At 54.5% G+C, this 26,534-nt stretch overlaps 10 protein-coding genes across 10 annotated transcripts; 6 read left to right on the forward strand and 4 right to left on the reverse strand.

Moving 5' to 3' along the window:
- Nucleotides 1-636: 636 nt before the first annotated feature.
- On the forward strand, nt 637-2,270 carry CPAR01_08654 (GDA1/CD39 family protein; the record flags this gene model as incomplete). The annotated part of the gene is made up of 3 exons (XM_060492922.1): nt 637-748; nt 805-2,161; nt 2,213-2,270. The coding sequence occupies 3 exons, from the start codon at nt 637-639 to the stop codon at nt 2,268-2,270; spliced, it is 1,527 nt and encodes a 508-aa protein (XP_060349292.1).
- A 293-nt stretch (nt 2,271-2,563) lies between these two features.
- Nucleotides 2,564-3,790, reverse strand: CPAR01_08655 (uncharacterized protein; the record flags this gene model as incomplete). Its single annotated transcript, XM_060492923.1, has 3 exons — nt 2,564-2,938; nt 2,993-3,589; nt 3,644-3,790. The coding sequence occupies 3 exons, from the start codon at nt 3,788-3,790 to the stop codon at nt 2,564-2,566; spliced, it is 1,119 nt and encodes a 372-aa protein (XP_060349293.1).
- Nucleotides 3,791-4,519: 729 nt separating this feature from the next.
- CPAR01_08656 (Ras-like protein Rab7) lies at nt 4,520-5,505 on the forward strand (the record flags this gene model as incomplete). The annotated part of the gene is made up of 7 exons (XM_060492924.1): nt 4,520-4,549; nt 4,620-4,673; nt 4,742-4,837; nt 4,902-5,081; nt 5,134-5,178; nt 5,231-5,333; nt 5,396-5,505. 7 exons carry the CDS (start codon nt 4,520-4,522, stop codon nt 5,503-5,505), a joined length of 618 nt encoding a protein of 205 aa, XP_060349294.1.
- Nucleotides 5,506-6,820: 1,315 nt separating this feature from the next.
- CPAR01_08657 (uncharacterized protein) lies at nt 6,821-8,291 on the forward strand (the record flags this gene model as incomplete). The annotated part of the gene is made up of 3 exons (XM_060492925.1): nt 6,821-7,072; nt 7,140-7,913; nt 7,977-8,291. 3 exons carry the CDS (start codon nt 6,821-6,823, stop codon nt 8,289-8,291), a joined length of 1,341 nt encoding a protein of 446 aa, XP_060349295.1.
- Nucleotides 8,292-11,468: 3,177 nt separating this feature from the next.
- On the forward strand, nt 11,469-12,932 carry CPAR01_08658 (uncharacterized protein; the record flags this gene model as incomplete). Its single annotated transcript, XM_060492926.1, has 1 exon — nt 11,469-12,932. One exon carries the CDS (start codon nt 11,469-11,471, stop codon nt 12,930-12,932), a length of 1,464 nt encoding a protein of 487 aa, XP_060349296.1.
- A 745-nt stretch (nt 12,933-13,677) lies between these two features.
- Nucleotides 13,678-16,243, reverse strand: CPAR01_08659 (WD domain-containing protein; the record flags this gene model as incomplete). Its single annotated transcript, XM_060492927.1, has 4 exons — nt 13,678-15,059; nt 15,108-15,218; nt 15,267-15,396; nt 15,446-16,243. The coding sequence occupies 4 exons, from the start codon at nt 16,241-16,243 to the stop codon at nt 13,678-13,680; spliced, it is 2,421 nt and encodes an 806-aa protein (XP_060349297.1).
- Nucleotides 16,244-16,831: 588 nt separating this feature from the next.
- CPAR01_08660 (Spb1 domain-containing protein) lies at nt 16,832-19,626 on the forward strand (the record flags this gene model as incomplete). The annotated part of the gene is made up of 4 exons (XM_060492928.1): nt 16,832-16,999; nt 17,061-18,921; nt 19,002-19,436; nt 19,508-19,626. 4 exons carry the CDS (start codon nt 16,832-16,834, stop codon nt 19,624-19,626), a joined length of 2,583 nt encoding a protein of 860 aa, XP_060349298.1.
- Nucleotides 19,627-20,294: 668 nt separating this feature from the next.
- CPAR01_08661 (uncharacterized protein) lies at nt 20,295-21,525 on the reverse strand (the record flags this gene model as incomplete). The annotated part of the gene is made up of 2 exons (XM_060492929.1): nt 20,295-21,030; nt 21,317-21,525. The coding sequence occupies 2 exons, from the start codon at nt 21,523-21,525 to the stop codon at nt 20,295-20,297; spliced, it is 945 nt and encodes a 314-aa protein (XP_060349299.1).
- A 1,003-nt stretch (nt 21,526-22,528) lies between these two features.
- On the reverse strand, nt 22,529-23,161 carry CPAR01_08662 (uncharacterized protein; the record flags this gene model as incomplete). Its single annotated transcript, XM_060492930.1, has 3 exons — nt 22,529-22,724; nt 22,778-23,102; nt 23,155-23,161. The coding sequence occupies 3 exons, from the start codon at nt 23,159-23,161 to the stop codon at nt 22,529-22,531; spliced, it is 528 nt and encodes a 175-aa protein (XP_060349300.1).
- Nucleotides 23,162-24,831: 1,670 nt separating this feature from the next.
- Nucleotides 24,832-25,110, forward strand: CPAR01_08663 (uncharacterized protein; the record flags this gene model as incomplete). Its single annotated transcript, XM_060492931.1, has 1 exon — nt 24,832-25,110. The coding sequence occupies one exon, from the start codon at nt 24,832-24,834 to the stop codon at nt 25,108-25,110; it is 279 nt and encodes a 92-aa protein (XP_060349301.1).
- Nucleotides 25,111-26,534: the final 1,424 nt, after the last annotated feature.

Consider the following 26,534-nt stretch of genomic DNA (forward strand, 5'->3'; position numbering starts at 1 on the left):
GCGTAGCAGGGAGTCAGTGGCCCCGCCCCCTAATCATAGAGCCGGCCATTAAGGTGAACGCGACAGGAGGATGGCCTCCAAGGTCAACATTTCAGTGGGCTCGCGTTGTCCCCGCTGGCGCACCTATGCACCCAAGATTAGCAAACTGCCAGCTCAAGACAGGGATGTCTGGATTTTGATGACCTCTCAGAAAAGAGAAAATCTGCAATTGCCATCGAGCCCCCTTCGAGACCAACCTAATCCAACCGTACCTTGCATCTCCTCACCCCCCTTGGACGACGTCTCCCTACATATACGACTTCTGCACTTTTCTCTGGGTCCAGTGCCTCCATCCCATCTCGTCCGCTCCTTTTCTTCGGCCATCCGCACCTTTTTTCTGTTTCCTTGAGTCGCCCCGTGCTGCTCCCTTTGGTAATCGGCCCTCGGTTCAGCCTAGTCCACTCCTTTGTCCCATCTCGACGCCGCTGTACCTCGAATGCGTTACTCTGTGTTCCCCTAAGCACCTACGACAAGCGACCAATGCGAAGAACATCTGTGTCGCTGCCGACGAAGCAACCCGCGCGAGATCCACACGAAAAGCCTGGTCGATTTGCACCCGCTCAACGGAATACTGGCCTGTTCGCGGCGTTCAGAGATATGTCTCAAGCACAGAAGACGAGGTGGATGAGGACGGGCGCCATCGCCTTCTTCGTCGTCTTCCTCTTCTGGTACCTGTCTCCTAGAGGCGTCAACGTCTACAATGGCGGGGGTAAGTCGTGGCTCAGTGAAGCCCATTGGATCAACTTGAAACTAATACATCTACAGCAGTATCGAAAGGCGGCGCTGGTGGCCAGGTCCCTGCCGATGCTTCGTACGGCACTGACAAGTGCACTCAATCCAGCTCCAAGTCTAAGCCCATCGTACAGTACGTCCTGATGATCGACGCCGGCAGCACTGGATCCAGAATCCACGTCTACAAGTTCAATAACTGCGGCGCCACCCCCGAGCTGGAGCATGAGGAGTTCAAGATGACGGAGAAGTCAGTTGGTGGTCTCAGCAAGTATAAGGACGACCCCGAGGCCGCTGCCGCTTCTCTCGACGCTCTGATGGAGGTTGCCATGACCAACGTTCCCGACAAGCTCAAATCCTGCAGTCCTGTCGCGGTGAAAGCGACCGCTGGACTCCGCATGGTCGGAGCTGAGAACGCCGAGAAGATCCTCGCTGCTGTGCGCAACCGCCTCGAGACCAAGTACCCCTTCCCCGTCGTTGCCAAGGAGGATAACGGAGTTGCCATCATGGACGGCGCCGACGAAGGTGTCTACGCTTGGATCACTACCAACTACCTCCTCGGCAAGATTGGCGGCCCTGACAAGAGCCCCACCGCTGCCGTCTTCGATCTCGGCGGTGGCTCGACCCAGATTGTCTTTGAGCCCACCTTCAAGGGAGCTGCGGACGGAGGCATGCCGGAGAAGCTCGCCGAGGGTGACCACAAGTACGACCTTGCCTTTGGTGGACAAAAGTTCGAGCTCTACCAGCACTCCCATCTGGGATATGGCTTGATGAGCGCCCGCAAGGCCGTGCACAAGCAGCTGATTGAGGAGATCTTTGAGAGCAAGAAGTCCGACGACAGCTGGGTCAAGCAGCCCATCATCCACCCCTGCATTGCCCCCGGCATGGTTAGAGAGGTTGAGGTCGAGCTCGACGAGAAGCACCCCCTCGGCAAGACTGTCACCTTCAACATGACCGGTCCCTCCCAGGCCGCCCCCGCTCAGTGCCGCAACCTCGCCGAGAAGATCCTGAAGAAGGAAGAGAGCTGCAAGCTTGCGCCCTGCTCTTTCAACGGTGTCCACCAGCCATCATTGGCCAAGACCTTTGGCCGCGAGGACGTCTACATCTTCTCTTACTTCTACGACCGCACTAAGCCGCTCGGCATGCCCGACTCCTTCACCCTGCGCGAGATGCACGACCTTGCCAACTCTGTCTGCGGCGGTGAGAAGTCTTGGGATCTCTTTGCCAGCATTCCTGGTGCCATGAAGGAGTTGCAGGACCGTCCTGAGCACTGCCTTGACCTCAACTTCATGATGGCTCTTCTCCACACCGGCTACGAGATGCCTATAGACCGTGAGGTCAAGATTGCCAAGAAGATCAAGGGTAACGAATTGGGTTGGTGCCTTGGTGCTAGGTAAGATTTGATTCATCGAGTGGAAAGTTTACAGAAGCTAACATATCACAGCTTGCCTCTTCTCTCCCCCGGATCTGGTTGGAAGTGCAGAGTCAACCAGGTCAACTAGACGGGTGACCTGACTGGCGACAAGATTGCGCAAGCCTCCCCTGGTGTTGGCTGGCTTGTAGTATTATAGATTTTTAATTCCACGACAGAAATGGGAAGTTCGATTACGAATAAGTGTATTTGAGAACAACGAACGTTACAAGGTAGATGCAGGAAACGCATCAGTACACGGATCGACGGCAGGCGTTCCATGTCTCGAATGGTTTCCCATGGGTATCAAGGATAAAGACTCGTCAAGACGTAGCTATTGATTAGAATCAACCACACTCGCTGGACAAATAGTCAAATTTGCCTTCAAAGCGGTGCCGCCACCATGTTTATCACGTCTTCGATTACGTCCTCGGCGCCCACGCCTTCAAGAATGGATTCGATGGCTTCCTGCTGGCTGCCCCACTGCATGCTCCTTTCCTGTTTTGCGTGCACGATCCGGATCCGATGCAGGTAGATTTTCCTAATAGCCAAGTGAACGAGAGCCGGCGTCACAAAGTCCAGGCTATGCAAGGGGGCGAGGCATCTCAGCAGCTGGTCGAGATGCTTCGTTGCAATCGGTTCGATGCCGCCGGCAACTGCGCGGTGCATCCTCAGATATGTGACAATGTTCATTTGATAGCGTAGCACATCCACGTTGACCTGGACTTCTCGGCTCAGCTTGGCCAAAGATGCGATGTCCTGCCAAAAAGTTAGCCGCAGGGGAGACCAAACACCACGCGAAAGTTCACTTACACCTTCATTTAAAAGGGGATCCTCGCTGACGGCCATAGTCTCCTCGTGGATGCTCTTCTTCACCACGCTTTCGGTGCTGGCAGTCTCGGCATCGTCAGCTTTGTCGTACGCTTCGTCCAGGTTGGCAAAGCCGTCGTCTGGGTCGTGCCAGTGGGCGATGAAGAAATAATCGTTCAGGTGCAGCGTAACGTGAGCCTGGCCTCCGCTCTCGGCGCCCAACGCAGTCACGAAAAGGAACTGCTTGGGAGCGGTCTGGACGGAGGTGCGGGTGAAGATGCGGCGGGTGCGTAGGAGCTCGAGGACCTGAATCTGCACGGCCTTGGGGGCGCGGTCCAGGTTCCGGGCGAGGATGACATTGGCGATGGAAGAACCGGCTGCGCCGCTGGGGCCGGTTGGGCTGTAGGCGTTGACGGCGGTCAAGGGCGAAATACCGGCGCGGGAGTAGAAGTAGGAGTCGTTGCGCGTGCGAAGGGGTGAGCCTGATCTGGTGGCTGTGGGCGACTGCGCTATGAGGATGGAAGATGCAAAGTCCTCCAGGGTGGTTTGCGGAGAGCAGTCCACGATGGCGCACGTCAGACCAAAGGTCTTTGTCGCGATCTGCAGGCAGGTTAGAGATGTGAGCAGCGGGACGGCCGCAACAAGTTGGCTTACAAGCTGAAGCTCCTCGATAAGTTCATTGAGGGCGACAGGAGGAGTGCTGACGATACAGTGTTCTCGGTTGACCAGGCACAAGAAGGCGGCGAGCTCAAGGTCGCTCAGGCCGTGGACCTTGGTCAGGAGATCTTCTTCATCCGCCATGAGGATCGGGTGAGATGTGTCTCCAAGGTCCCATCAGCGCATTTTGGGCTACAGACGTAGTCTCGTGTGTTGTTCGTCCACAGCATATATGTGGTGTGCGACTAGGTGAGGTAGAGACAGGCGGGAGAGGTCTTGGTGCTCACATGAGTTTTGAGCATAAGGTAATAAGGTAGTCAGGGCGTGCTCTTGCTGAGCTCAGTTCGCCTGGACCGTCGTTGAGTTGAGAAGGAGCATTATGTGTGGCTGGAGAGACGCTTTGCATGCAGCGGGCAAGGTACAGTGCATTGAGCAGTTCATTCCCACAGCGCCCACAGCGCCTGAGTCGTTACGTCAGCCACAATGACAACACAAGTAACGCGCCTGACGATACTGCGCAGGTAGACACTCGGAGCCCTTCCTGGTTAGTCCCAGCACTGGAGGCAGCTCTTTGATAGGCTGAAACCTGGAAATGTGACGGGAGCTCTCAGTACCGCCTGGTTCCCTGTCAACCTCCACCATGACTTTCCGTCCATCGATCTACTGCGTATCGACCTGCACTTGACACCAACCAACCACCCCTGACCGCAAGACGCCGGTCCGTTTTCGATCACCTTGACGTCCGAACCGATAAGAAACCCAACCCGCGACCGAAACTTTCGTACCTCTACGTAGAACGACCGACTGTTGACGCCGACACTTGTTGACCATCCCAAACTCTACATACTCCTCCAACGAGGCAATCGATTCAAAATGTCATCGAGAAAGAAGGTCCTTCTCAAGGTGGGCTCTCCCCTCCCAGCGCTGCAGCATATCATCGCGCGGCATAATTGACGAGGTTGTTTTCGTGCAGGTCATTATCCTCGGCGATAGCGGTGTCGGAAAGACGAGTCTGATGAACCAATATGTGAGTTTCCGTGGATCAAGCAACACCCAGGAGGAGACTGGTGGCGCTGACGTGAATGTTTCACCCAGGTCAACAAGAAGTTCAGTGCAAGCTACAAGGCCACCATCGGCGCCGACTTCCTGACGCGCGAGGTTCTCGTCGACGACCGACAGGTGACGATGCAGGTGGGATTAGACCGACACAACGACTGATCCATGATCCGGACATGTGCTGACGAATGGACGACAGCTTTGGGATACGGCAGGACAGGAGCGCTTCCAGTCTCTGGGCGTCGCTTTCTACCGTGGTGCCGACTGCTGCGTGCTCGTATACGATGTCAACAACTCCAAGAGTTTCGATGCTCTGGACAGCTGGAGGGACGAGTTCTTGATCCAGGCTTCGCCAAGGGACCCGGACAACTTCCCCTTCGTTAGTAGCTAATGACACTGGACTGTGCGAATCGAGGCTGATGTGTGACTAGGTCGTTCTTGGAAACAAGATTGATGTTGAGGAGAGCAAGAGAGTTGTAAGTGCGCCAAAATGGTTGTTCTCGGTACAGTTGGCTAACGTGATTGTAGATTTCAACCAAGCGCGCCATGACCTTTTGCCAGTCCAAGGGCGGTATTCCCTACTTCGAGACCAGTGCAAAGGAGGCCATCAACGTTGAACAGGCATTCGAAGGTTGGTGCAGCGTTATCTATGAGCCTCCGTAACGACGAGTAGGCACTGACAACATCAACTAGTTATCGCGCGGAACGCTCTGGCCCAGGAAGAGTCCGAGGAGTTCAGTGGTGATTACCAGGACGTCATCAACATCCCCATCGAAAACCCCCGAGACGGATGTTCTTGCTAAGTTGCTATTGGGTAAACAGTTGGTTGATGTTGGCGAGTCGAGGACTAGGGCGGCACACAGTATTAGGACCCTGTCCGACTCGCATTATGTTTAGTCCAAGGGCCTTTCCACATATCCATTTTTGGCCTTGGCTTGATGTTGCATATCCTGCACTGGTGTGAAAGGTGTTTAGAGGTTATTATTGGAATTTGATCAAGGGTTTATTCGTCTGGTTCCAACAACTATTCGCCTTCTGTGTCATGAATAACTTATCACGCCTGCAACTATGCTTGAGTAATGGTCCCTGGGCAAGAGGATCCGCAACCGGCAAAAGGATGCCTTTTCACAACATTCCATCTCAACTAACAAGCGCAGGGCCCGGGTGGACAACCGTCTGTCCCATCATGTATTCATCACCAGTCCGAGCTGGCGGATCATTCTTGCCGTCCGTCATCAGACTCCGCTTAGAAGAATGGATCCGAGGCTACACTAAAGCCCCAAGGCTGGAAACCGGCACTAATTCCACCCTGGCAGCCAGTGCTCTCTGTAAGCTTCATGCGAGGCGTCATGCTTGGCTTTGTCCAGCGGCGGCAGCCTAGAGGAAGAGGAGGTTGCATCTTTTGCTTTAGGTACCTTGGGATTTAGTAAGTACCTTGCCTTACATACAGCAGAGAGACTCATCTCACTTGCTCCCTTACCTTAGCCACCTGCCATGGGTACTGAGGGAGGCTGAGACTTGAAGAAGTGGCACGCGATCGACCCACCACTATTGGTTGCCGGTACTTGGGACGAATACAGGGGGTGTTTTCGCCCGTGCTATTGAAACTCAACCTTGAAGAAACACCCTTAATTAACACATTGACACGAATCCCTTGAAAGTAAACGCTCCAGCGACGAAAAAAATAACGGACGACGCGTCTGCATCAGAGAAAGCTCGCCAGGCTTCCTCGAGTGTTCGCTTTGTTGAGGGTCTTTTTGCCGGTCTCCAGTGAATCGCTCCATAATCGTCATCGCCTTCAACCCGACGGCCCGAGAAGCAGTTGGCATACGGCATATCCGTGCCGTGCTACACATGCGCCGAGTCGAGCGACGGGACATTCGGCCACCGTCCGCCCCCCTCTGAACGCAATTGCTCTGTGACGACTTTCCGAGAGTTCGCCCTGCTCTTCGCCGACCCTGCGGTCAAATGCCTACAGCTTCGACAGCGACCCTGGATTACCTTAAGGCGGACAGCCCTCCCTGAATCCTCGAACTCCTCCTGATTACCTACCTACCTACCTCTCTCCCCCGACGATACGGCGTGCGACGACAGATTGCGAAATCGCCCGAAACGAAAATGGCACCGAGCGAGCCTATGCTGCCCGCCGCGTTGGCACCACCAGATCATGACCGTCCTCCGAGGAGGTCATTCTCGAGCACCGACAGGCTGAGCGCCTCGGTTGCGTCTACAAATCGGTCGAGATCGACGGTGCGGTCATCCGGATGGCAGGCAAAGATGGGACTGGGTGGCGTTGCGAGGCGGACGCTAGGCATTTCGCTGTTGCTCGTGACAGTGTTGTTGTGGACGATATCCAACTTTTTGGCATCTGTGAGTTTTTGGCAGTGTTGCTTTCGTTGGCGTGAACTGGCGCAAGCTGACAGTGAGGGGGACACAGTATATTTTTTCGGATCATTCTTACGACAAGCCATTTTTTGTGGTGTATATGAATACGTCGGTGTTTGCGGTGTCTCTGATACCCATGTTGGTACGTTTTCTGATGCTTCACGGTGTCGAGGGTCTACGACGTGAGGCCATGGTGGTCTGGAACGAGCAAAGGTACGGCAAGGACCTTAAGACGGCCGAGGATGAGGAAGACACGGTGGCGGGGGAGCGCCTGCTGGTCGACGATGAGCCGAGCCTGGAGATGGAAGGGTTTGAGACAACGACGAGGGTGGAGCGGCTCACGTTCCGGGAGACGGCCGTCATCAGCCTCGAGTTCTGCATGCTGTGGTTCTTCGCAAACTACTTCGCGTCGGCGTGCCTCGAGTACACGAGCGTCGGGAGCGTGACGATCCTCAACTCGACGAGCAGCGTGTGGACGCTCGTCTTCTGCGCCGTGATGGGGGTCGAGGGGTTCACGGCGCGCAAGCTGATTGGCGTGCTGGCGTCGCTGACAGGTATCGTGCTGATATCGACGGTGGACCTGTCCGGGTCGAGCGACGAGAACCGCGGGTCGTTCCCGCACAAGACGACGGGGCAGATTGCCATTGGGGACCTGATGGCGTTTGTGAGCGCCATCATCTACGGACTCTACGTGACTGTGATGAAGAGGCGGGTAGGCAACGAAGATCGGGTGAATATGCCGCTCTTCTTTGGACTCGTTGGACTTTTTAACTTGGTGTTCCTCTGGCCCGTCTTCTTCATCTTGCACTTCACGGGGATGGAGCCGGTAAGTCACACCACGCGCCTTTTCCTCATGGACTTTGAGAGTGTCTAATCAAGGTTGCCACAGTTCTCGTTTCCTCCTACGGCCAAAATCTGGGCCATTGTCATTGGCAACTCGCTATCGTCCTTCATCAGCGACATGTCATGGGCGTACGCCATGCTGCTCACGACGCCGCTAGTCGTGACGGTCGGTCTGTCTCTCACTATCCCGCTGTCGCTCATTGGCGAGATGATACAGTACTCGCAGTACTCCAGCTGGGTGTACTGGGTCGGCGCGGCTGTGGTGCTCATCTCGTTCCTGTTTATCAATAACGAGAGCCACGAAGACGAGTCAAGCGACAAGAGCCCCGAGGCAGGATCCCGGGGCGTCTCGCAATTATGAAAAAGGATGTTCCTATAGACACAAAGTTGTAATTCGAGAGCAGACAGAGGCGCGGGGATCTAGACGTGTTGCATGGGCTAGGGCGTTAAGACACGGCGTACGGTGCTTCCCTTGTTGGATTCCGCCTGGAGCGCTGTTGAGACTGAGCTGTTTGCTCAGTCTCTTCATTAATACAATCAACTTGCATCATATCGTGCCAATCAACTCGTGTGAGACCTATCCCTCAAAATCTTGTGTCAATCATTGAAGGTCATGGTGATAGTATATGAGTAAGGCACGGCGTCAATTTCACGTGGCACGCATGGGAGGGAATGACCTCTTAACGAAGCCCATCTCCATATACCAAGGCGGATGATTCGGAAGAGCTGTCAGGCAAAAAGAGGTGGTCCCGAGTGGAAATGTAATCCAGCTGCGGTGGAGACATTGCATCGCAAAGGGTGAACCCGCGGACTTTTTCTCTATTGACTGGTCGGTCGGTCGGTGAGAGGATGAGCGCGCCGAGGTCAAGGTGCAGCTGTAGTGTGACTTTGGAAAGACTGGGAAGGTCGGTCGAGCACGACAAGACGGGATTTTGCAGAATCCGATGGCGGATTTGAGTAAAATGCGATGCATGGGGCTTTTTTTTTTCTGCTCTCTTCCTTGATTTTGTGAGGGGAGGGGGGGATCTGCAGACGCATGGAGACAGCCGCGCAATCGGATTCGCCGCTTGGTACTTGAAGTCTCCAGAATGTTTCTGAACATATGTGGCACAGTGATCCTATACTTTCCCCCCCTGCTCTTTTGTTGATAGAGTTGCGGGAAACTGGGAAAGTTTGCTGTGACTCTGATTTGGCGTCTTTGGCATGTGCGGTATCACGGAAGGCCTGGGATTTTTTCTCGGGTTGCATTGAGGTTACAGGTGGGCAGAAAATATCGGAAAGCAGTCTGTAAGGGACAGAGTCTAAGAAAATCTCTTGGGACTCTATCTGACTGGATTGCAACCAAACATGATGCGGAAAGAAGTATGAATTAGTTGGCGACAATTGCAAGGAGGTGAGTAAGGTGTACTCTGTTGACAAGGTGATGAGGAACCTAGCTTGGAAGGTATTAGAGGCACAGGTACACTAGAGAAAGGAGGGATCACCTGTTGGCGCCGCGGGCAGCAAGCCTGAAGGGCGCTTGACATCGTGGGGTCCTGCCAGAGTTGATGGCCCGCAGGAAAGCCGATCGCTGGGGCGCGCTTCCTCCTGCAGATGGCCCAGTCGCTATTCGGTATGCATTGGTCTAATTTATTGTACATGGCCGTGATGGAGGAGCCTACACGAGCTAAAGGGTCCAAGGGTTGCATAACTCGTGTTTCGTTAGTCTTGCCAGCTCCTTGTCCTGCTATTCCCGCCTTCCAGGTTTTTGGAGATCGAGACATAAGACATTTGGACTCATCAAGATGAGAAACGCATCAGGCATGAATATGAAGAAACCAATGGTATCTGTAAAGCGTCCAGAAACGAGGAAAATGGCAAGCCACAGTGGACTGCTTGGCTGCGCAAAAATGTCGGGCATGCGGCGTCGCAGGCAGCGTACTGTAGCAATGGGAAAATGTTCGATTGGAATCCAGCCCGATGGATAAAAGTGGTCCCTTACGGGGCGAGACCGCGAATGATCAAAAGCCATAGGACCCAAAGACCCCTGACCCCTGACCAAATGGAGGTCCTCCACAACCCTCGCCCCCCGCCGGGTCCCCCTCTTCGCCCTCGTTTGTTTGCTTGCTCGCTCCACGGTAAGGTAGGGTACCCGAACCGCATTTCCATTTCCTTCTCGTGAGGGTTTCCCATGCAACGAAAAAGGCGAAATTTGCCATGCCGTGGCGGGGGGGTTATACCGAGGTTCTACGGATGTTCCTCTGGTGTGTATGCTGATATGATTCAAGGCTATGTAAGCTGCTCAGGCACAACTACGGATACTGCTTGTCCACGAGACCTCGACGCGATGCGACAAAGCATAAAGAGATCACATCAATTTTGGGAATAGTTCCCGTCAGGCAACAGATAACCCCGATCTCCATCTCAGACATCTTCTCTTTCTTTTACCTGCACCTGCACCTGCACCCATCACCCCAAGACCAGACCTGAGCTAACACCCGATACGATCTTGGACGTGGCCCAGTCGATTTTCAAGATTCCATGCTGGAGGTGCGCACTAATAGCTTTCCGAGCTTCTCTCGTCCACATCGTCTCGCCGAGACTAGCTTCTTCCAACCCCGTTTGCCGGGCCCTGCTCTCCTGTCCCCGGCTCCTTTGGATCTTAAACTTTTCTGTCTCTTCAATACCTTGCTTGTTTTCCCAGCTTGCATGCCAATCAAAGTGGAATCTCTCCGGACAACACTAGTCCCAAGTTCCCAACCCTTGGGGACCTACCCGAACCCTCGACCGCGAAAAGAAACAGAAAAATCCAAGCTCCCGGGAAAGTCTCACTCCTCCTTGTGAAGAGCAGGCACATCGCATGCTGGCCCGGGTAGCCGACCACTTTTATCAGAGTATCAGAGTATCAGCGAGGGATACCTACCGCTAAGGTATCCGTAGCTCCAGCAGGAAAGAAAGCTCTGACGCTGCCGCCTTCTTCTCCATATGGTCGGTACCCTTCCGTCTTTGCCACCCGCTACTTCTCTTAGCCGTTGCTACCTACCCAAAGCGCAACTGCCACTGGTTCAGCCTCTCCCAGAGAAAGAAAAGAGAGAGACACACTCCCTACTCGATCACTGCCCTCGACAACCTACTGAAGATCGACGCTACCGCTTCCGTTTGTGGTTTTCGTCCGTTCTGTCCCCTTCCAAGGTCCTTCTGCTTTATCTTGCGTTACGCCTTGATCTCGCCGAGGAGGCCTCGAGGAGGAGCAGCAGACAAGCAAGTCTTCTAGGACTACCGGCTACCTACTCTTCTGTCTCTGCTCCTGTCTACCATACTATCGGTACACTTTGACTCTCGACTATCAACCGCATCACCTCGGAACCTGTGTCACCCCAAGCATTCATTATCCTACTATTCACCGATCTGGACGAGGGGTGCTTGGTTCCCGTACGAATACACCTCCTACGCCACGCCCCTATTTCGTTTTCCTGCACGTTTCCTAGAAGCCACCAGCCGCACCTCTCCGTCACGGGAGGCTTGACAAACAAACGGCGCCGCCCCGGTGCCCGTGACGATGACCTCACCAGCCGCAAAGCCGGCCGAAGATACACAACGTCCCTTGGCCGAGTCTATCGCCGCCGCGACCCGATCTGTCCATGCAAAGCTTAACAAGATTATCATTGCTCGCCTGCCCTTGGCGATCCCACCCTGCGCGGCAGATCCCTCACTCTACGCTTCTGGCCTCCTTCACATCACACCCATTTACGACACCTTTGAGTCACTATGGAAGACCATCGCGGAACCACCACAACTTCTCACACCTGGCGAGGCCGGTGACGACTGTGAATTAGACCAAGCTGAGCTTACATCGGTGTCGAACGCTGACTCAAACCTACGACACCAACCTGCTCTATGCGAGCGAACTCGGTCGATACTATCGTCGCTGTACCTACCTGGACTCATGCGTTCTGATCGTCTGCGAGCCGACATTGGTTCCATCACCGGATGGTCACCCGATGTTGTAAACGAGCAATTGTCAGCGATCTCTCAGTCAGGGCGCCTCGCTGAGTTCACAATGCACGTTAGGCGCACCATCGAGAAGAAGCCTCATGTCCTCATGGCGTACTCGTACATCTTGTTCATGGCCCTCTTTGCCGGTGGACGTTTCATTAGAGCCACCCTCGAGTCTGCGGGTTCAGAATTTTGGGAGCAGACGTCGTCGCCCATTCCACCCTCAGAGACACCCTGTCAAGAACGTACACCATCATCAGACACGGCTATTCATACTACAACACCAGTCGACATGGCACGGGGTGATGACCGCGGGAAGATCGAAGTCGGCGCAAAGCACATGCGTTATTCTCTACCCCTGAGCTTCTTCCACTTTGCGACGCCACTGGACGGCGAGGACCTCAAAAAGGAGTTTAAGAAACGGCTAGCGGAATCCGAGCATCTCCTGACACCCCGCAAGAGGCATGACATCATTCAAGAGGCCGTCTGTATCTTTGACAATATGCTGCTCCTCGTTGGCCAGCTGGACAATGTATGCGACCCAGATTTGGAACATGGTCCTTCCGTCTTGGAATCATGGGCATCATTGGCACCAGGCGGCCGTCTACGCGACAGTGTGGCCATTGCCAGAGACAGGAAGAGGGAAAAGACGGCCTCGAAGAAATCCGAGGACAGCGAGAAGTCTGATTTGTGGCTCTCCAGGCACACGAGGCAGAAGGCTTGTGAGACTCCAGAGTCTCATGCTTTGAGCGACCTGGAGAAACAGCCCCCGGCATGCTGTCCGGCCTCCAAGTCTATGAGATTCGAGCCGAAGCTTGCGGTGCCAAACAGAAAGGAAAAGGGGCAGACGTTCTCGACAGACGGCGCAGCTAACGCAGCGTCATCTGCAGGAGGCGCGATGTCTAGGCAGGGGCAGCTATCACGCTCTGCCACGTCCTTGATATCTAACATCATCATCGTGGCAGGCTTAGCTGCGATTGTCAGTATTTTCTTTCTAGCAAAGAGGACGGGAACAGAGGGCGTGTAGCAGAAGGGGAGCGAAAGAAGGCATTGTGGCAGCATAGCATGACGACCTCGGCGTTTCGGAGCGTTTTCAACTCAGGATACCTACTGCATGGGATAGATACACGATACCCCCTATTGCATTTTCAAGGTGTTTTGGCCTTTCGTTTTTTCCTACGACATGACATAGCAGTAGATGGTCTGTGACGGACTTTTAAGACTTTCAGAGATTAGATAGAAGGGCTGCTAGACAGCATATTCCGAAAGAAGTCTCCCTCATAGTGGCATACGTGTTTCCCAGTGAACTGAGTGTTGCTTTCTAACATGTCTCATTATGTGTAAGGGACTTTTTATCCCGTGAGTGCTATGGTATCTAGAAACCCCCAATCCAGTCCAGTCCAGTATAATGCAAAGCGATGCGATGCCATTCTATGCTAATTCCTCATGCCAAGCCAATCCGAACTCAACCCCCCCATCCCCTGTCTTTTTGCTCTTGTACTCTCTCATGTTGTAACCCGTCCAAATCAATGCTTTCAGAAAAAAGAGAAAAGGAAAAAACTCCCAACGCGCCCCGATCCAGTTGACTCCTCTCCGCGCATATACAAACCGCACAAAAACGGCCAGACGATGAAGTCGGCCTATCAAACTCTCGTCATAAAAAAAATAAACAACTCATGACCTCTTGGTCGTCTAGAATAGCCCAATCCAGACGCATGCTTTTTTTCTCGCGTTTCTTTTCTTTTTGCTCTGTCTTTTGTTGGGTTTTTGGATCAGCACTCAGAGTGCGAGTCGCAGTCCTCGTCCCAGTCGTCCGCAACGTCAGCCCAACCAGCCATGTGGCGATTGCCGCCAAACTCGCCTCCAGTGCGCAGCTCCCACGCGTCGCGGCCACCACCACGGCTGCCATCGTCGTTGCGCTCTTGCCAGTGGCGCACCATGTAGTCGTCCGAGATGGTCACGAGCTTACCCTCGTTGGACCAGCTGAGACCCGTCACCTCGCGACGGTGGCCGCGGATGAGGGGCGTGCCGTTGCGGATAATGGGCACCTGAGCTCCGCCACCGTTGACAGACTTTGCGTGGGACGGTGACGTAGTTGCGCTTGACGAGGTGGACATGGTTTCCGTTGCCGGAAGATGACTCTGCGTGTCCCAGTACTCCCGCATGGCGCGCTCGTCGGTGGGAAAGACAACCGCGCACTTATCGGTGCTACCGACGGCGAGAAGCTCGTTGCCGGAAGCCGATACAGGGCGGAGAGCTCCGCGCACGTAGAAGCTCTTAACGTGGAAAAGGTCGTGCTTGAAGCCGTACAAGGGGGCCAACCCCTGCACAGCGGAACCAGCCCGTTGACGCGGAGGTCGAACGGAAAGTTCAGGGGCATGGCCGAGCATGAGGTGCGAGGTCGAGTACGCGTAGACGGTACTGTCCTTGCACACTGCGTACAGGCGGGCCGCGTCACTGCTCAAGGCGAGAGACGTAAGACCGTAGGGCCGCCAGCGATGGGTCGCCGGTTCGGCGGTCACCGCTAGGGGGACGGCCTCCTTGTTGCGCGGGGTTATGTATCGCGTATCCCACAGCTTGATACAGGCATTTGCCTCCGAGGCGGAGAGAAGCAAGTGCTCACGACCCTCCGGCATATACTGCAGCGCCGTGACGGATGCTGGTGATGTAACTCCATGGATCGTACGATCATGAGCATTGTCAAGGGTGTTAGTCGTTCGGGCCCACAGGGGGTTGCGGTCTCTATCGCGGTGCACGATACCTTCCGGGCCGCGAGTGGAGAATGCAGCAGCCGGTGCCATGGAACATCGCAGATCCCAGATCTGAATCTTTCCGTCGCGGTCCGACGTGGCCACAACGTTTCCATTGGCCTGGCCAGGTTGAAATTCGACACGGCGCATCGATTGGAAGTGACCACCATTCAGTTCCACAGCAACCGTCTGCGACATGACGTCAAAGATTTTGCCGGAGCGGTCACCGCATGCACTTGCCAAGCGAAGATCGTCGTTCGAAAAAGCGAGGTCCATAATGGCATTCTCGTGGGCCTGGATGACAATATCAACCTTTGTACGGGGTACTGCTCCCAAAGGGGTTGTGGTAGTGTCGAAGAAGCGGATGAATCCCTCTTCGTCACCAATCGCCGTCATTGGGGCATCTGCGAGGCTTAGTTTAAGTTCAAGGACTATGACTTAGGGACACTCACTGTGACAACTTGCCAAACTAAAGGGAATGGTATTCGCTTGCGTCAGATGCGCGTTGCACATGTGGACGTCAGTGCTTCGGCTCCAGAAGGATGCCGTATCTGCCCTCGAATCTGTCGATGTTAGTTACAAGCCATCATTTGCAAAAGTGAACAACTCACCAAACGCAGGATACTCGAGATGCTCACGCCCGGGGCGGGGTGTGCTACCCTGCTCCCGGAGCAGCAGTTGAGCATCAAAGCCCCGGTTGCGGAGCTTAATCACGGGTTGTGGCCGGTACTCCGGAACAATCTGGGATATATTAGTCTATTTGGAACAAATCGTCGGGGATCAAACATACAGGCTCATCCTTTGGTGGCAGAGGAAGCTTAGTGAGAGTTTTGACGGCCTTTCCTCTGCTAGAAGCGGGAATCCCTGCCCGGTTGCACTTGAAGTAGTCAATCAGCGTGGACCTAGGCCGAAGACCCTCATACCCCGAGGTCGCAAAGTTGCTAGCAGTCAAGGAGCTAAGCCTCCGTGCAAACTCGTCTGGCGTTACTTGAGGTCCTGTCGAGTACGTTCTGCCTAAAGCTGCCGTTCGACTAGCCGAGGGCGAGAGCAACTCCGGAGAACCCATAGGATGGTCCTCGGAACGAGCATTTTCATTTTGTTGCAATGGTGATCTTGCGATAGGACTTCGGCCGAGAGGATAGTCTTCCTCCAAATCCTCCGGTTGGGTCCTTGAACGCTTCGTGTCTGAGCCGCGGCTTGACTGTGGCAACTTCATGGGTATAGCGTTGACGACACTCCGCTTCCGCTTCCTCGGGCCATCTTCGCTACCAAAAGGAGAAAGCACACTGCTGTTGTGATTCGAAGTCGGTGATATCGGTTCGTTGAAGCGGGGGCTGGATCGTGGAGGTGTCGGTTGAACGTTGAGTGCAGGACTGCGTAGCTCGCCAAGGGCTGGTCTTTCCCGAGATATCTGTGAGGGCATCCCGCGAGGGGTGAAGAAACGACGAAACTTCCGGGGAGTCAGGATAGACTTCTTCTTTTCCTTTCGAGACATCCGTGATGGCGGAGAGGAAGGGAGGGTGGGAGAGGATGCCGGAACGAGGCCATCGCTCGGTGGCGGACTGGCCATGCCGCCGTGATAGACCATGACGCTGGGGGTAGTGGTGGTGGTGACGATGACGATTCGGCTCCAGACTCAATGGCTACCTAATAGTATAAAAGAAACAGACGACAGACAGAAACGTCTTTGAGAACAGAGAAAGAGAGCGTGTGGTCCGGCAGGCGGGGTGGTGATGGCCGAGTTTGAGCAGTCAAGGTTGAAGCAAGGTATCTAGTTGTGGTAGGTAGGTAAAGCTCTTGACGTCTTACTTGCCCGATCGAGACTCCCTCTTGACCCTAGCGCAGCTCTCTACGCGACAACGTCGCGGTGCGCGCGTGGTGAACGCGGAGACCCACCTGAGGATGTTTAATGGAATTGGCATTCCATCCGATGAACCGAGCGCGGGACACCCCACATTGCCATGCGCTAGTGATATCTCCACGTGATTCTTATCGCTCCCCTGCAGCTCCGCTAAAAAAATTCTGAGAGAAGGGACGTTGCGAAAGTCGAGGCGGCGGGGCGGGTCCGAAATTCGATAATCCTGCAGAGAAGGACGCCCTTTGGCTGCAGAAGAGCTTACCAACTCTCGCAAAGACTACCCCGTGCATCTCGACTTGGCCTCGCCTTCCAGACAAGATGGCGATCCAGAAGAAGCACGGAAAAGGACGTTTGGATAAGTGGTACAAGCTTGCCAAGGAGAAGGGATACCGCGCCAGAGCAGCGTTCAAGCTGATCCAGCTGAACAAGAAATATGGCTTCTTAGAGAAGAGCAAGGTCGTCGTCGATCTTTGCGCTGCGCCCGGTGTAAGCTCCTTCACGTCAATGATAACCCAATCGCAAAGATTTTCTTGCTAACATTTTACAGTCATGGTGTCAAGTTGCAGCGGAAACGTGCCCCGTCGGCGCCCTGATTGTCGGTGTCGATCTGTCGCCCATCAAGCCAATTCCCAAGGTCATCACCTTCCAAAGCGATATTACGACCGAGAAATGTCGAGCCACGATCCGATCGCATCTCAAGACATGGAAGGCAGACTGTGTTCTCCACGATGGTGCGCCCAACGTCGGTACTGCGTGGAACCAGGATTCGTTCAACCAGGCCGAGCTGGTGCTGCAGTCGATGAAGCTTGCGACGGAATTTTTGGCTGAGGGCGGTACCTTTGTCACCAAGGTCTTCCGATCCAAGGACTACAACCCCCTGCTGTGGGTCTTCAACCAGCTTTTCGCAAAGGTCGAGGCGACCAAGCCCCCTTCCTCGAGAAACGTGTCTGCCGAAATCTTCGTCGTCTGCAAGGGCTTCAAGGCCCCGAAGCGCATCGATCCCCGATTCCTCGACCCCCGTGCCGTCTTCGCCGAGCTCAAGGACGCGACCCCGAACAACGAGGCCAAGGTGTACAACCCGGAGCAGAAGAAGCGCAAGCGTGAGGGTTACGAGGAGGGTGATTACACACAGCACAAGGTTGTCTCCGCGAGCGAATTCATCCAAACCGCTGACCCCATTGCAATTCTCGGTCAAACCAACCAGTTGTCTTTTGACCAGCCGGCAAACGGAGACGTGGCGCTCGCCGCGCTGGACAAGCTTCCTGAAACGACAGACGAGATCCGCAGGAGTTGCGCAGACTTGAAGGTCCTCGGAAGAAAAGAGTTCAAGCAATTGTTGAAATGGCGTCTCAAGGTAAGGGAAATTTTTGGTTTCCCAACCAAGAAGACGACGCAGGAGAAGAAGTCCCTGCAAGATCAGGTGGGCGAGGAGGTCGCAGAGATCGAGTCCATGGACGAGGAGCTGCGGATTCAACAGGAGCTGGAGGCGCTCAAGAACAAGGACGACTCCAAGAAGAAGAAGGAGAGGAGGAAGGAGAACGAGAAGAAGCAGAAGGACATTGTGCGCATGCAGATGAACATGACGGCGCCAATGGACATTGGTATGGAGCAAACCGGACCCCTCGGCCCGGACGCCATGTTTGCATTGAAGACAGCCGACAAGGCCGGCGGCATCAACAAGATCGCCCGCGGCAAGATGGCGCTTCTCAAGGAGAGTGAGAAGAAGTCCAAGGAGGCCGAAGCCGGGATCGTGTATTCTGACTCCGAGAGCGACCCAGAGGAGGACCGCCTCGAGCGCGAGCTGGACGGCATGTACGACAACTTCAAGGAGCGCAAGGCGGCGGCCGATGCCAAGTGGCGCGCCAAGCGAGCTCGCGAAGAGCACGAGGACGGCGAATGGGAGGGTGTTTCGGGCGGCGAACAGAGCGACAGCGATGAGGACATGGAAATGGACTCTGACAGCTCCGATGATGACGAGGACGAAGACGACGATGCGAGCGGAAAGCCCCTGGTGACCGACCTGGACAGCACAGCCGAGAGCGGCAACTTATCGAAGCGCGCATCGGCTTTCTTCGGGCAAGATATCTTCAAGGATATCGATATGGGAGATGTTGACGACGAGGACTGGGGCGTCGACAACAAGCCTGCTGAAGAGGAGCCAAAACCGAAGAAGGCCAAGACAGAAAAGGAGGACAAGAAGAAGGCAAAGGAAGGAAAGGCCAAGGCAGCTGAGGAAAAGCAGAAGGCTAAGGACGAGAAGAAGAAGAAGGCCAAGGAGGCGAAGCAGAAGGCTTCCGACGGCTTCGGCTCAGATTCCGAGAGCGAAGACGATGCCGGCTTTGAGGTCGTCAAGCACCAAGAGGAAGACTGGGAGAACCAGGAGAAGAGACGGCCGGACGGCAGACTCGGTAAGTCCAGCTACCTACCTCTGGACCTCTTGTCCAATCCATCGTGGAGAGAAGAACAATTTGTACTGACAAGTCACCAGACATCGACATCATCACAGCCGAGGCCATGACGCTCGCCCACCAGCTCGCGACGGGCGAAAAGACCAAACAGGACCTCATGGACGACGGCTTCAACAAGTGGGCCCTCAAGGACCGCGACGGCCTTCCGGACTGGTTCATCGACGACGAGTCGAAGCACGACAAGCAGCAGAAGCCCATCACCAAAGCCGCGGCGGCGGCCATCCGCGAGAAGCTGCGCGCCTACAACGCGCGGCCCATCAAAAAGGTGCGCGAGGCCAAGGCGCGCAAGAAGTTCAAGACGGCGCAGCGCCTCGAGAAGCTCAAGAAGAAGTCGGACTCGCTTGCCAACGAGGAGGGCATGACGGAGAAGGAAAAGGCCGAGAGCATCGCCAAGCTCATGGCCAAGGCGGGCAAGGTCAAGAGGAGACCCAAGCCTACTCTTATTATCGCCAGGGGTGAGTTTTTTTCCCCCTTTCTCTATCAAAAGTATCGTACATGTTCTTCCATTTGCTAACCACACGTATAGGTGCCAATCGTGGTATCCAGGGTCGTCCCAAGGGCGTCAAGGGTCGGTACACGATTGTGGATTCACGAATGAAGAAGGACCTGAGGGCGCAAAAGAGACTAGCCAAGAAGAAGAAATAGACGTTAATGTCGGTAGATTGCCGACCTCATCATCCCGGGATGATGTTCCAATTATGTTTGTCAAAACAAAGCATGGCTGGGAAATCAGGCGCATTAATGTGTTAATGGAAAAAAAGCTCACGGCGGATCTGCGTATGTGTGTAAAAAGTCTTGGCATGGATGTGCATCATCGTGTGTCTTTTTTGTGCATTATCGTATCGTTAGGTAGAAAGAAGTCGTTAAACGGGGGAAAAAAAAGATTTGAGATCACCATGGCTAAATGACGTTACCCCCCGACCGCCATTGTACGCGCGCCTCTATCCAAAGGAGGAAGGGAATCATGAGAATATGCCGCCGCCGGAAAAAAGCAAAACAAAAGTCTGGTACCGAGCACCACATGCTGCATATCTTACAGCAGCTTGAATGAGATCTTGACAAGTGAGGCGGAAGGATGCGAACGCCGTCCTCTTCTTTCTCCCAGAAACCGTTTGCTCTCTCGCCTCTCGACATCGTACAGCTCTTCCTGCGCCTGCATGTGTATTCGTACCGCAATTTGTAGAACCGAAGGGGGAAGGAAAAAAACGCCGAATGCTGTCCTGCGAAATGCAAAATGCCTCCTCTTCTTTTGCCACCACCGCCGCCGCCACTGCCGCCGCCATTATAAGCGTGGCATGACTTCGGCCTGGATTCTAGTCGTCCTCCTGCTTGATCCTCACTTCCTGGTCCTGGTCCTGGTCCGGTGCCCGTGGCCCCAACATCCAATCTTGCATGGCGAGCCACTCACTCCATTGGGTTTCCGCACTCTGGATTTCCTTTTCGGTGACATTAGATAAAGGTCGGAGGAAGGGAACTTGCTGCTCGCCATCCATGTCGTAGTGCGACTTCACCTTGAGCCAAGTGTCGCTCTTGGCGGCAAACATGTAGTTGCGGCGCTCAGCTTCGTGCATTGGGCCGATGCCGCCGAGCCAATCGTCACCGAAGAAGCCGTATAACACGGCGGGATAATCGAAACCGGTCACCACCAAGCGCCGAATGTACGGCGTCAGCGTTGCATGCGTAGAAGACGGCAATTGGGCGTTCATTGGCATCTTGCCGGCGGCTCGAGCCGTGGACGGGGTCGAGGGCCCGGGCCCGGCGGGGGAGTTGGGACCGGTGTGTTTGGAGGACAATACCGGGTTGTGGGCCTTTTGAAACGGGAGTTGAATGTTGACAAAGGCTGCCACAGCCTGAATGGGCCCGGTGTACTGGGCATGATCCAAGAAATAACGGAGGCATGATTGGAACTTTGGATACCATTCAAAGATGTCGAATTGGGACTGTTGGAACGGCTGAAAAGGGGGCCCATTGAGCGGAGGAGCACTTTGGTGACCGGTGAAGGCATGGCCTACCTGTGCATACTCAAAGCCCGAGGCTGCGGATGAGCCGCTCGAGTGGTGGTATGCCATGAGTCCTCAACAGGAGGACGAAAGGCTGCTGCGGGAGCAGGTGCCTTATCCGGAATTAGCCCTCGTCGTCGGCGATGACGGCAAATTGGGTGCTGGCGGCCGCGTTCTGGCGGTATCAGACGCTGATAGAACCAGAGAGCGGCAGGCGGTAGCCGGAGAAAAGGGACGGCAACGACTGTTGCGCGACGGGAAGAGGGCGGAGAGGGCGAGTAAGAGAGCTTCAGATGGAAAGAACAACAGAGCAGCCGGACGATGCAACCTCGTACGTGATTGTGTCTAATAACACGGCGTCCGACGAGGTTGCAAGATTTGGTTGCGATGTTGTGTCTTCTGTGTCTTCTGTGTCTTCTGTCTCAGGGTCGACTCGGAGGTTGGCAGAGAATTTGAAAGAAGGTCGGTCGGAGGCACAGATCTGACGCTGATCAGGCAAGGAAGACATGCGGGACGGGGAGGAGAGGGAGGAGCAGGACCACATGCGGAGCCAGACCTGCATGGAGATGGAGTCGGAGAAGCAATGACAGCACCCAACGGAATAAGGGTTCTCGGTCCAGGGCTTGTCAGAGCACGGGATATGACGAGCGAAAGAACGTCGACGATGGAACATGGGACGGGACGCCGGCCGACTTTAATATACTCTGGACAGTGTGCAAGAAGTTTGCCTGTATCCGTACGAGGGGAGGGGTGGAGGGGAGGAGAGGAAAAAATTATGTACGGGTGAGTGAAATGGTCCCTTGTTTTTCTTTCCCTTGCCTTGCCTTTCTCTTTTTAAGGTGGTGCTTGAGGTTGAGGAAAATGGACGGGGCGCCCACCCCGTAGAATAAGGTACATGATAGGAAAGGAAGGGTAGCAGAGAGAGAAAGGGAAAAGGGACAAAAAAAAAAAGTATGGCGACGAAGCGGAATGAGGTGGTCGGAGGGTAAGGTACATGCTAGGTGCAGCAGGGGCAGAGCCGAGGAGAGGGTACCTACATCAAAATGTGACATGGCTACCTACCGCAACTTGGGTCGAGATCGCGTCTGCACCCACGGCACACCAATCCGGTGAAGCAGGAGAGGAGGAGGAGGAGCAAAAGGCACACACACACATACATACATACATGCATACAAGGGGGGAAAGAGGAGGGACGGGGCGGAAACAAGCAAAAGGCGGCGGTGGTCGTTGTGGTCGTTATGTGTGTTCGGTCCGGGCATGGCATGTACCTCTACCTGTTTGTCTACTTGCCCATCCACCGCCCACTCGGGCCTATGGGTATTATGGGTGCGTGATCCGGGAGAATCTTGAGCGTGTAGATAGAAACGTGTGAGGTCAACCGCCTCAGGTAGGACGGAATGAAAATAGGTAGGCGGGATGACAGCCCAGAACAGGAGAAGAAGAAAGTACCTGCGAATTGGTAGGAAGGTAGGCACGGTAGCCCGGTAGTTAGGCAATCCGGTAGGTTTGGGGATAGGTAGCGCGTTGCCATCCCGTTGATAGCGTAGCTAGATAAGTGGGAATGGGGCTAGGAAGTCGATTAGTGTGTGAGAGGCGTGTGATGTTGGTTGGCGCGGCGCAGGCGCAGGCGCAGGCACAAGCACCGGTATGGCTTCGTGTGGTGTTGGTGGTGGTTGTTGTCGCCATGGTTGTGGTGTAGTTGCATCTGCATACATCTCACCTCCAGGAACCTCCAGGAACTTCCTTCATTGTGTGCGCAATGGAATGTTTCGCCAGGGAGGTGTGGGAGCACCGACCAGAACACTGGATGAGGGGGGAGACGGAGAGGCGGGACGAGCCCGGAGGCGTTTGGGTAAGGTATTTGTGGGGTGATTGGCCCGTGTCGACCCTTTTCAGGGTCTGCTCTGCCCTTCTGCGCCTGCGTGAGCGTCTGCCTCTGCGTCTCCGTGACAGTGTGGAAATAGTGTTTGCGCCGGCTTGTCCGTCGTCCTCGCCGCCGTCGGAAGAGAAGGGTGGCACGGATGATGGCGAGTGGAGATGCTGGGTGGTATCCGTACATTGGTAAAGGCGGCTGGCGGAAGGAAATGGGGCCTTCCATCTCATTCTCGGCCACCAACCTAACTCTGTTCAAACTCATTAGTGGCAGAATGGAAGAATGAGAGACAAGACTTACGAAACATGACTGAACGAGAGATCATAGACAAGATGGCAGGGAATTCCGATCGAGGGGCGGGAAACCATCAATATCGACAAATGTCTTCCACAGTGGTCTCACACAATGAGTGTTCGCACTTGTATCCGTAGAATAAGAAGCTGGGGAATGATCGCTGGGGCATCTTGGTAAAGTATTGCGAGGAAACGGGCACAGGTTTATCGAAATTGGGTAACTGTATCCGTACCCGTACAGTTCTCAACCCAAGCAACCCCGGGCGGAAATGATGGATCATGGTAACCCCCAGCCATGGATATTACTGATTGTGTGGATACTCCGAACCGAAATTCCCATTATTTTGTTATGAATCCCATGCCGGATCTGCGATGATCTAGGTAGTCAGTAACTGCAACTTTCCTCGAACAAAGAGACAACGCTTACTTGAACTTAGTCGTCGGCGATACGAAGACGCAGGAGGGTTGTGAGGAAGTAGACGCAGAGCAGGGGTGCCAAGGCTAAGCACTTCAGCCGGAGTTGAAGCCGGGAAAGACATCATTGGACGAAGCGTTCCATGAGGCGGTATGAGATGAAGGGTGGGATCCCTGGCGGTTGCCAGTAGGGCGCATCTGTTAGCTGAAGCCTAGGTAGCAGTAAAGACGCTTGGTCGAAAAGACGAGGAAGAAAACACTGGATGCATACCTGTTGCTAGCCTTCCCTTGATTTAGGTTAACCCAAGGTAGGTAACTTGGACAGGTCAGGTTTTTCCTCAGGTATCTTAGATTGAGGTAATCGACGTCAGGAAGGGGCGTGAAATGAGAGAAGGTGCCGACTTTGTCCACCTTTCTTACCTACCTACCTTATGTGTCTGCCTACCGATACTACGTACCGTACCTAGTGAAGTGCGTAGGTACCTTCGAGCAACATCTTCCCCATGTTGGACCAGCAAGCCCGGGCCACCCATACAATTCTAGTACGTACCTCATCTAGCCCTAAGGTAGGTATACGTACCCATGAACCAGCTGCGCAAGGTTCCAGACGTCCACCTGCCTTCCATCCAACCTTGAAAATGACCAAACACATTCCAACTGCACACTTTGTCCCATACGCCATGGCAATTTCTGCCTCTCGCACGAACACGGGACTCCCGTACCCGAAGCCAAGGTAGAGGGCTCGTTTGTCCGGAGAGACATCTATTGGCTCTCCCATCTCCGCTGTCCGATTGCCTGAGTCTTGACGTAGATGCAGGTTCAGATCTCAGGTACCGCGGAATTCCTGCCATCCTAGTGTTGGACGTCTGTGTCTTACACGACAGTGGAACAAGATCACGAACAAACGGGAACCACACACCACCTCCATCCATGAACCAGCCCGGAATCTGAGCATTGAGATGAAGAGCGCGGCCGTCTGCCAGCTCAATCCCCTCACTCCCAACCGTGGCCTTCTCAACTTCTCTGCACTTCACCCCTAGCCCCTGCCTGCCACCTGGACGACTGCAAAGAAAAGGAAAGAAAAAGAAAAGAAGAAATCTGAAGAACAATCGAGACACGAGTCCACCAGTCAATCGTCGGTCATACGCATTTCCCCCACCCCTTTCTCGCCTCTTCCATCCGACTCCGATATCATGACTGGATCTTGCCTGGCTTGGCTACCACCTCGAGCAGGGTAGGCAATCCCCTTGTTGTCTCCGAGAGCCTGCCTATGCGCATTAGCGAGCTTGAAGCGCCAAACGATCTTTGGTCGTTTCCGCCTTGGATTCTATTAGCCCTCTCTCTTCTCATTAAAACCGTCTTCACCTCGGTCGAAAGGCTGCAATCACGCATCCAAGCATCCGAGCCTCGAGATAGCCGAAGGAATTTTCCAGACGCACGGCGCAAGGTCCTTTCGCCGATTCGAGCCTTCTTCGTGTCCCACGCTCATTGTGTTTGCCATCCCCCGGCCAATCCAGTCTTATATTCGTCAACTATTTCGCTTCCGTAGTTATCCGTATTCTCTCGAGAGACTTGATTGTCGAGGGTGCGACAAGCCGACTAGACTCTGGGGGAAACACTACACGCCAGTGGTCGGCTAGTAAGACTAATCGATGGGCGCCGAAGAATAAGCAAGCAAACGGCCAGGCTAAGACGATGTCACTGGTGCAAGCCAACGAAGCCACCAGTCCTGGCTGCGTCTCACGCCAGGGCACTTTGGGGAACATCACCGCCGCAGGCGACTACTCAATGACGATGTCTTTCAGCTGCCCTTGCACCACTGAAAAAGTGACGAACGAAGCAGCCCATGGGAGCAGAGCCAGACCAATATCAATTCACAACCATGAAGGCGCTCTCACTCCAGGTGATCTGGACAACCATGGGCGCGGCATCAAAGCTCCGGTTAGCCGGCCCCATTGCTCAGCTGCCTAAGTATTTTAGCGGATCATGCAACAACCCGGATCAGGCGCGTCCGGTCGAGTCCGCTGAGGCATGCAAGACTCTTCTCCAAGCGCCCAACGAACCGCAGATTTCGTTGCATCTTCCGGTCGAGTGCAGGCGTGGGGAACGCATCTAAGCCAAGACCCATTACATAAGGCGTAACGGCTTGGGTACACCAAACCAGATACGTTCTTTCGACCCTCACGCGCCGACGTTTCGATGTTGTCAGTACCGATTGCACATATAGATATTCCTTCCATGTATCACCAATACACCAACTTGCGAGGTCTGCAGTTCCACATGGAGTCGCGTTGTCCATTTGTTTTCGGGCCTTGTCCTACACAAAGGTTACTTACTCAAGCAATGGCCGCTATATCGACGGGTTGCGTTCGCAAGTCATCGTGACCCCGCCGATCTAGCAGAATTCTCCCACAAGATCGTGTTGCACAACATGGCTTCTTGCTGTATCTCGGACCAGAAACGCGTACATCGGTCTCTTACGTCGACGAGAACATCAGTTTGGACTGCGGACGAAGCCGTGAGCGACAGACGTGCGTGGTGGCAGGGATTCAACCCCTGCTCCGGCCGAGAAGTGAATGAACGGGGCCAACCTGATTCTCGGCCTCAAGCCGCTACCTAAATGTCTCTTGCTTGTATCCGTACAGTAGGTAACGCTGAGCCAAGGGCTCTTTGATCTGTCTGATTCGGTGCGTCCTCATGCTGCTATAGACATTCGGAACAGAAGTACAGAAGCTCATTGGAGTAAGCAGGAAGCTGGACGAACTAGTGGCTCGGTCGACCGAGACATTGTCAACTTGTCTGTCTCTGAAAGATCATCCCCAAGTTGATCTCCCGTCTGGCCATCTGCCCGGTCCCAATATTCGATTCGTCTTCTCTGGCAGATCTGGTTCGACCGACTAGGGCTCGGAGCATCCCCTTGGCCTACCAACCAACGTATCCCCGAGCCAACCCATACTCCCCTACCACACGTCC

This window comes from Colletotrichum paranaense, assembly GCF_030867605.1.
Source record: "Colletotrichum paranaense strain IMI 384185 chromosome Unknown Scaffold_6.1, whole genome shotgun sequence".
NCBI lineage: Eukaryota > Fungi > Ascomycota > Sordariomycetes > Glomerellales > Glomerellaceae > Colletotrichum > Colletotrichum paranaense.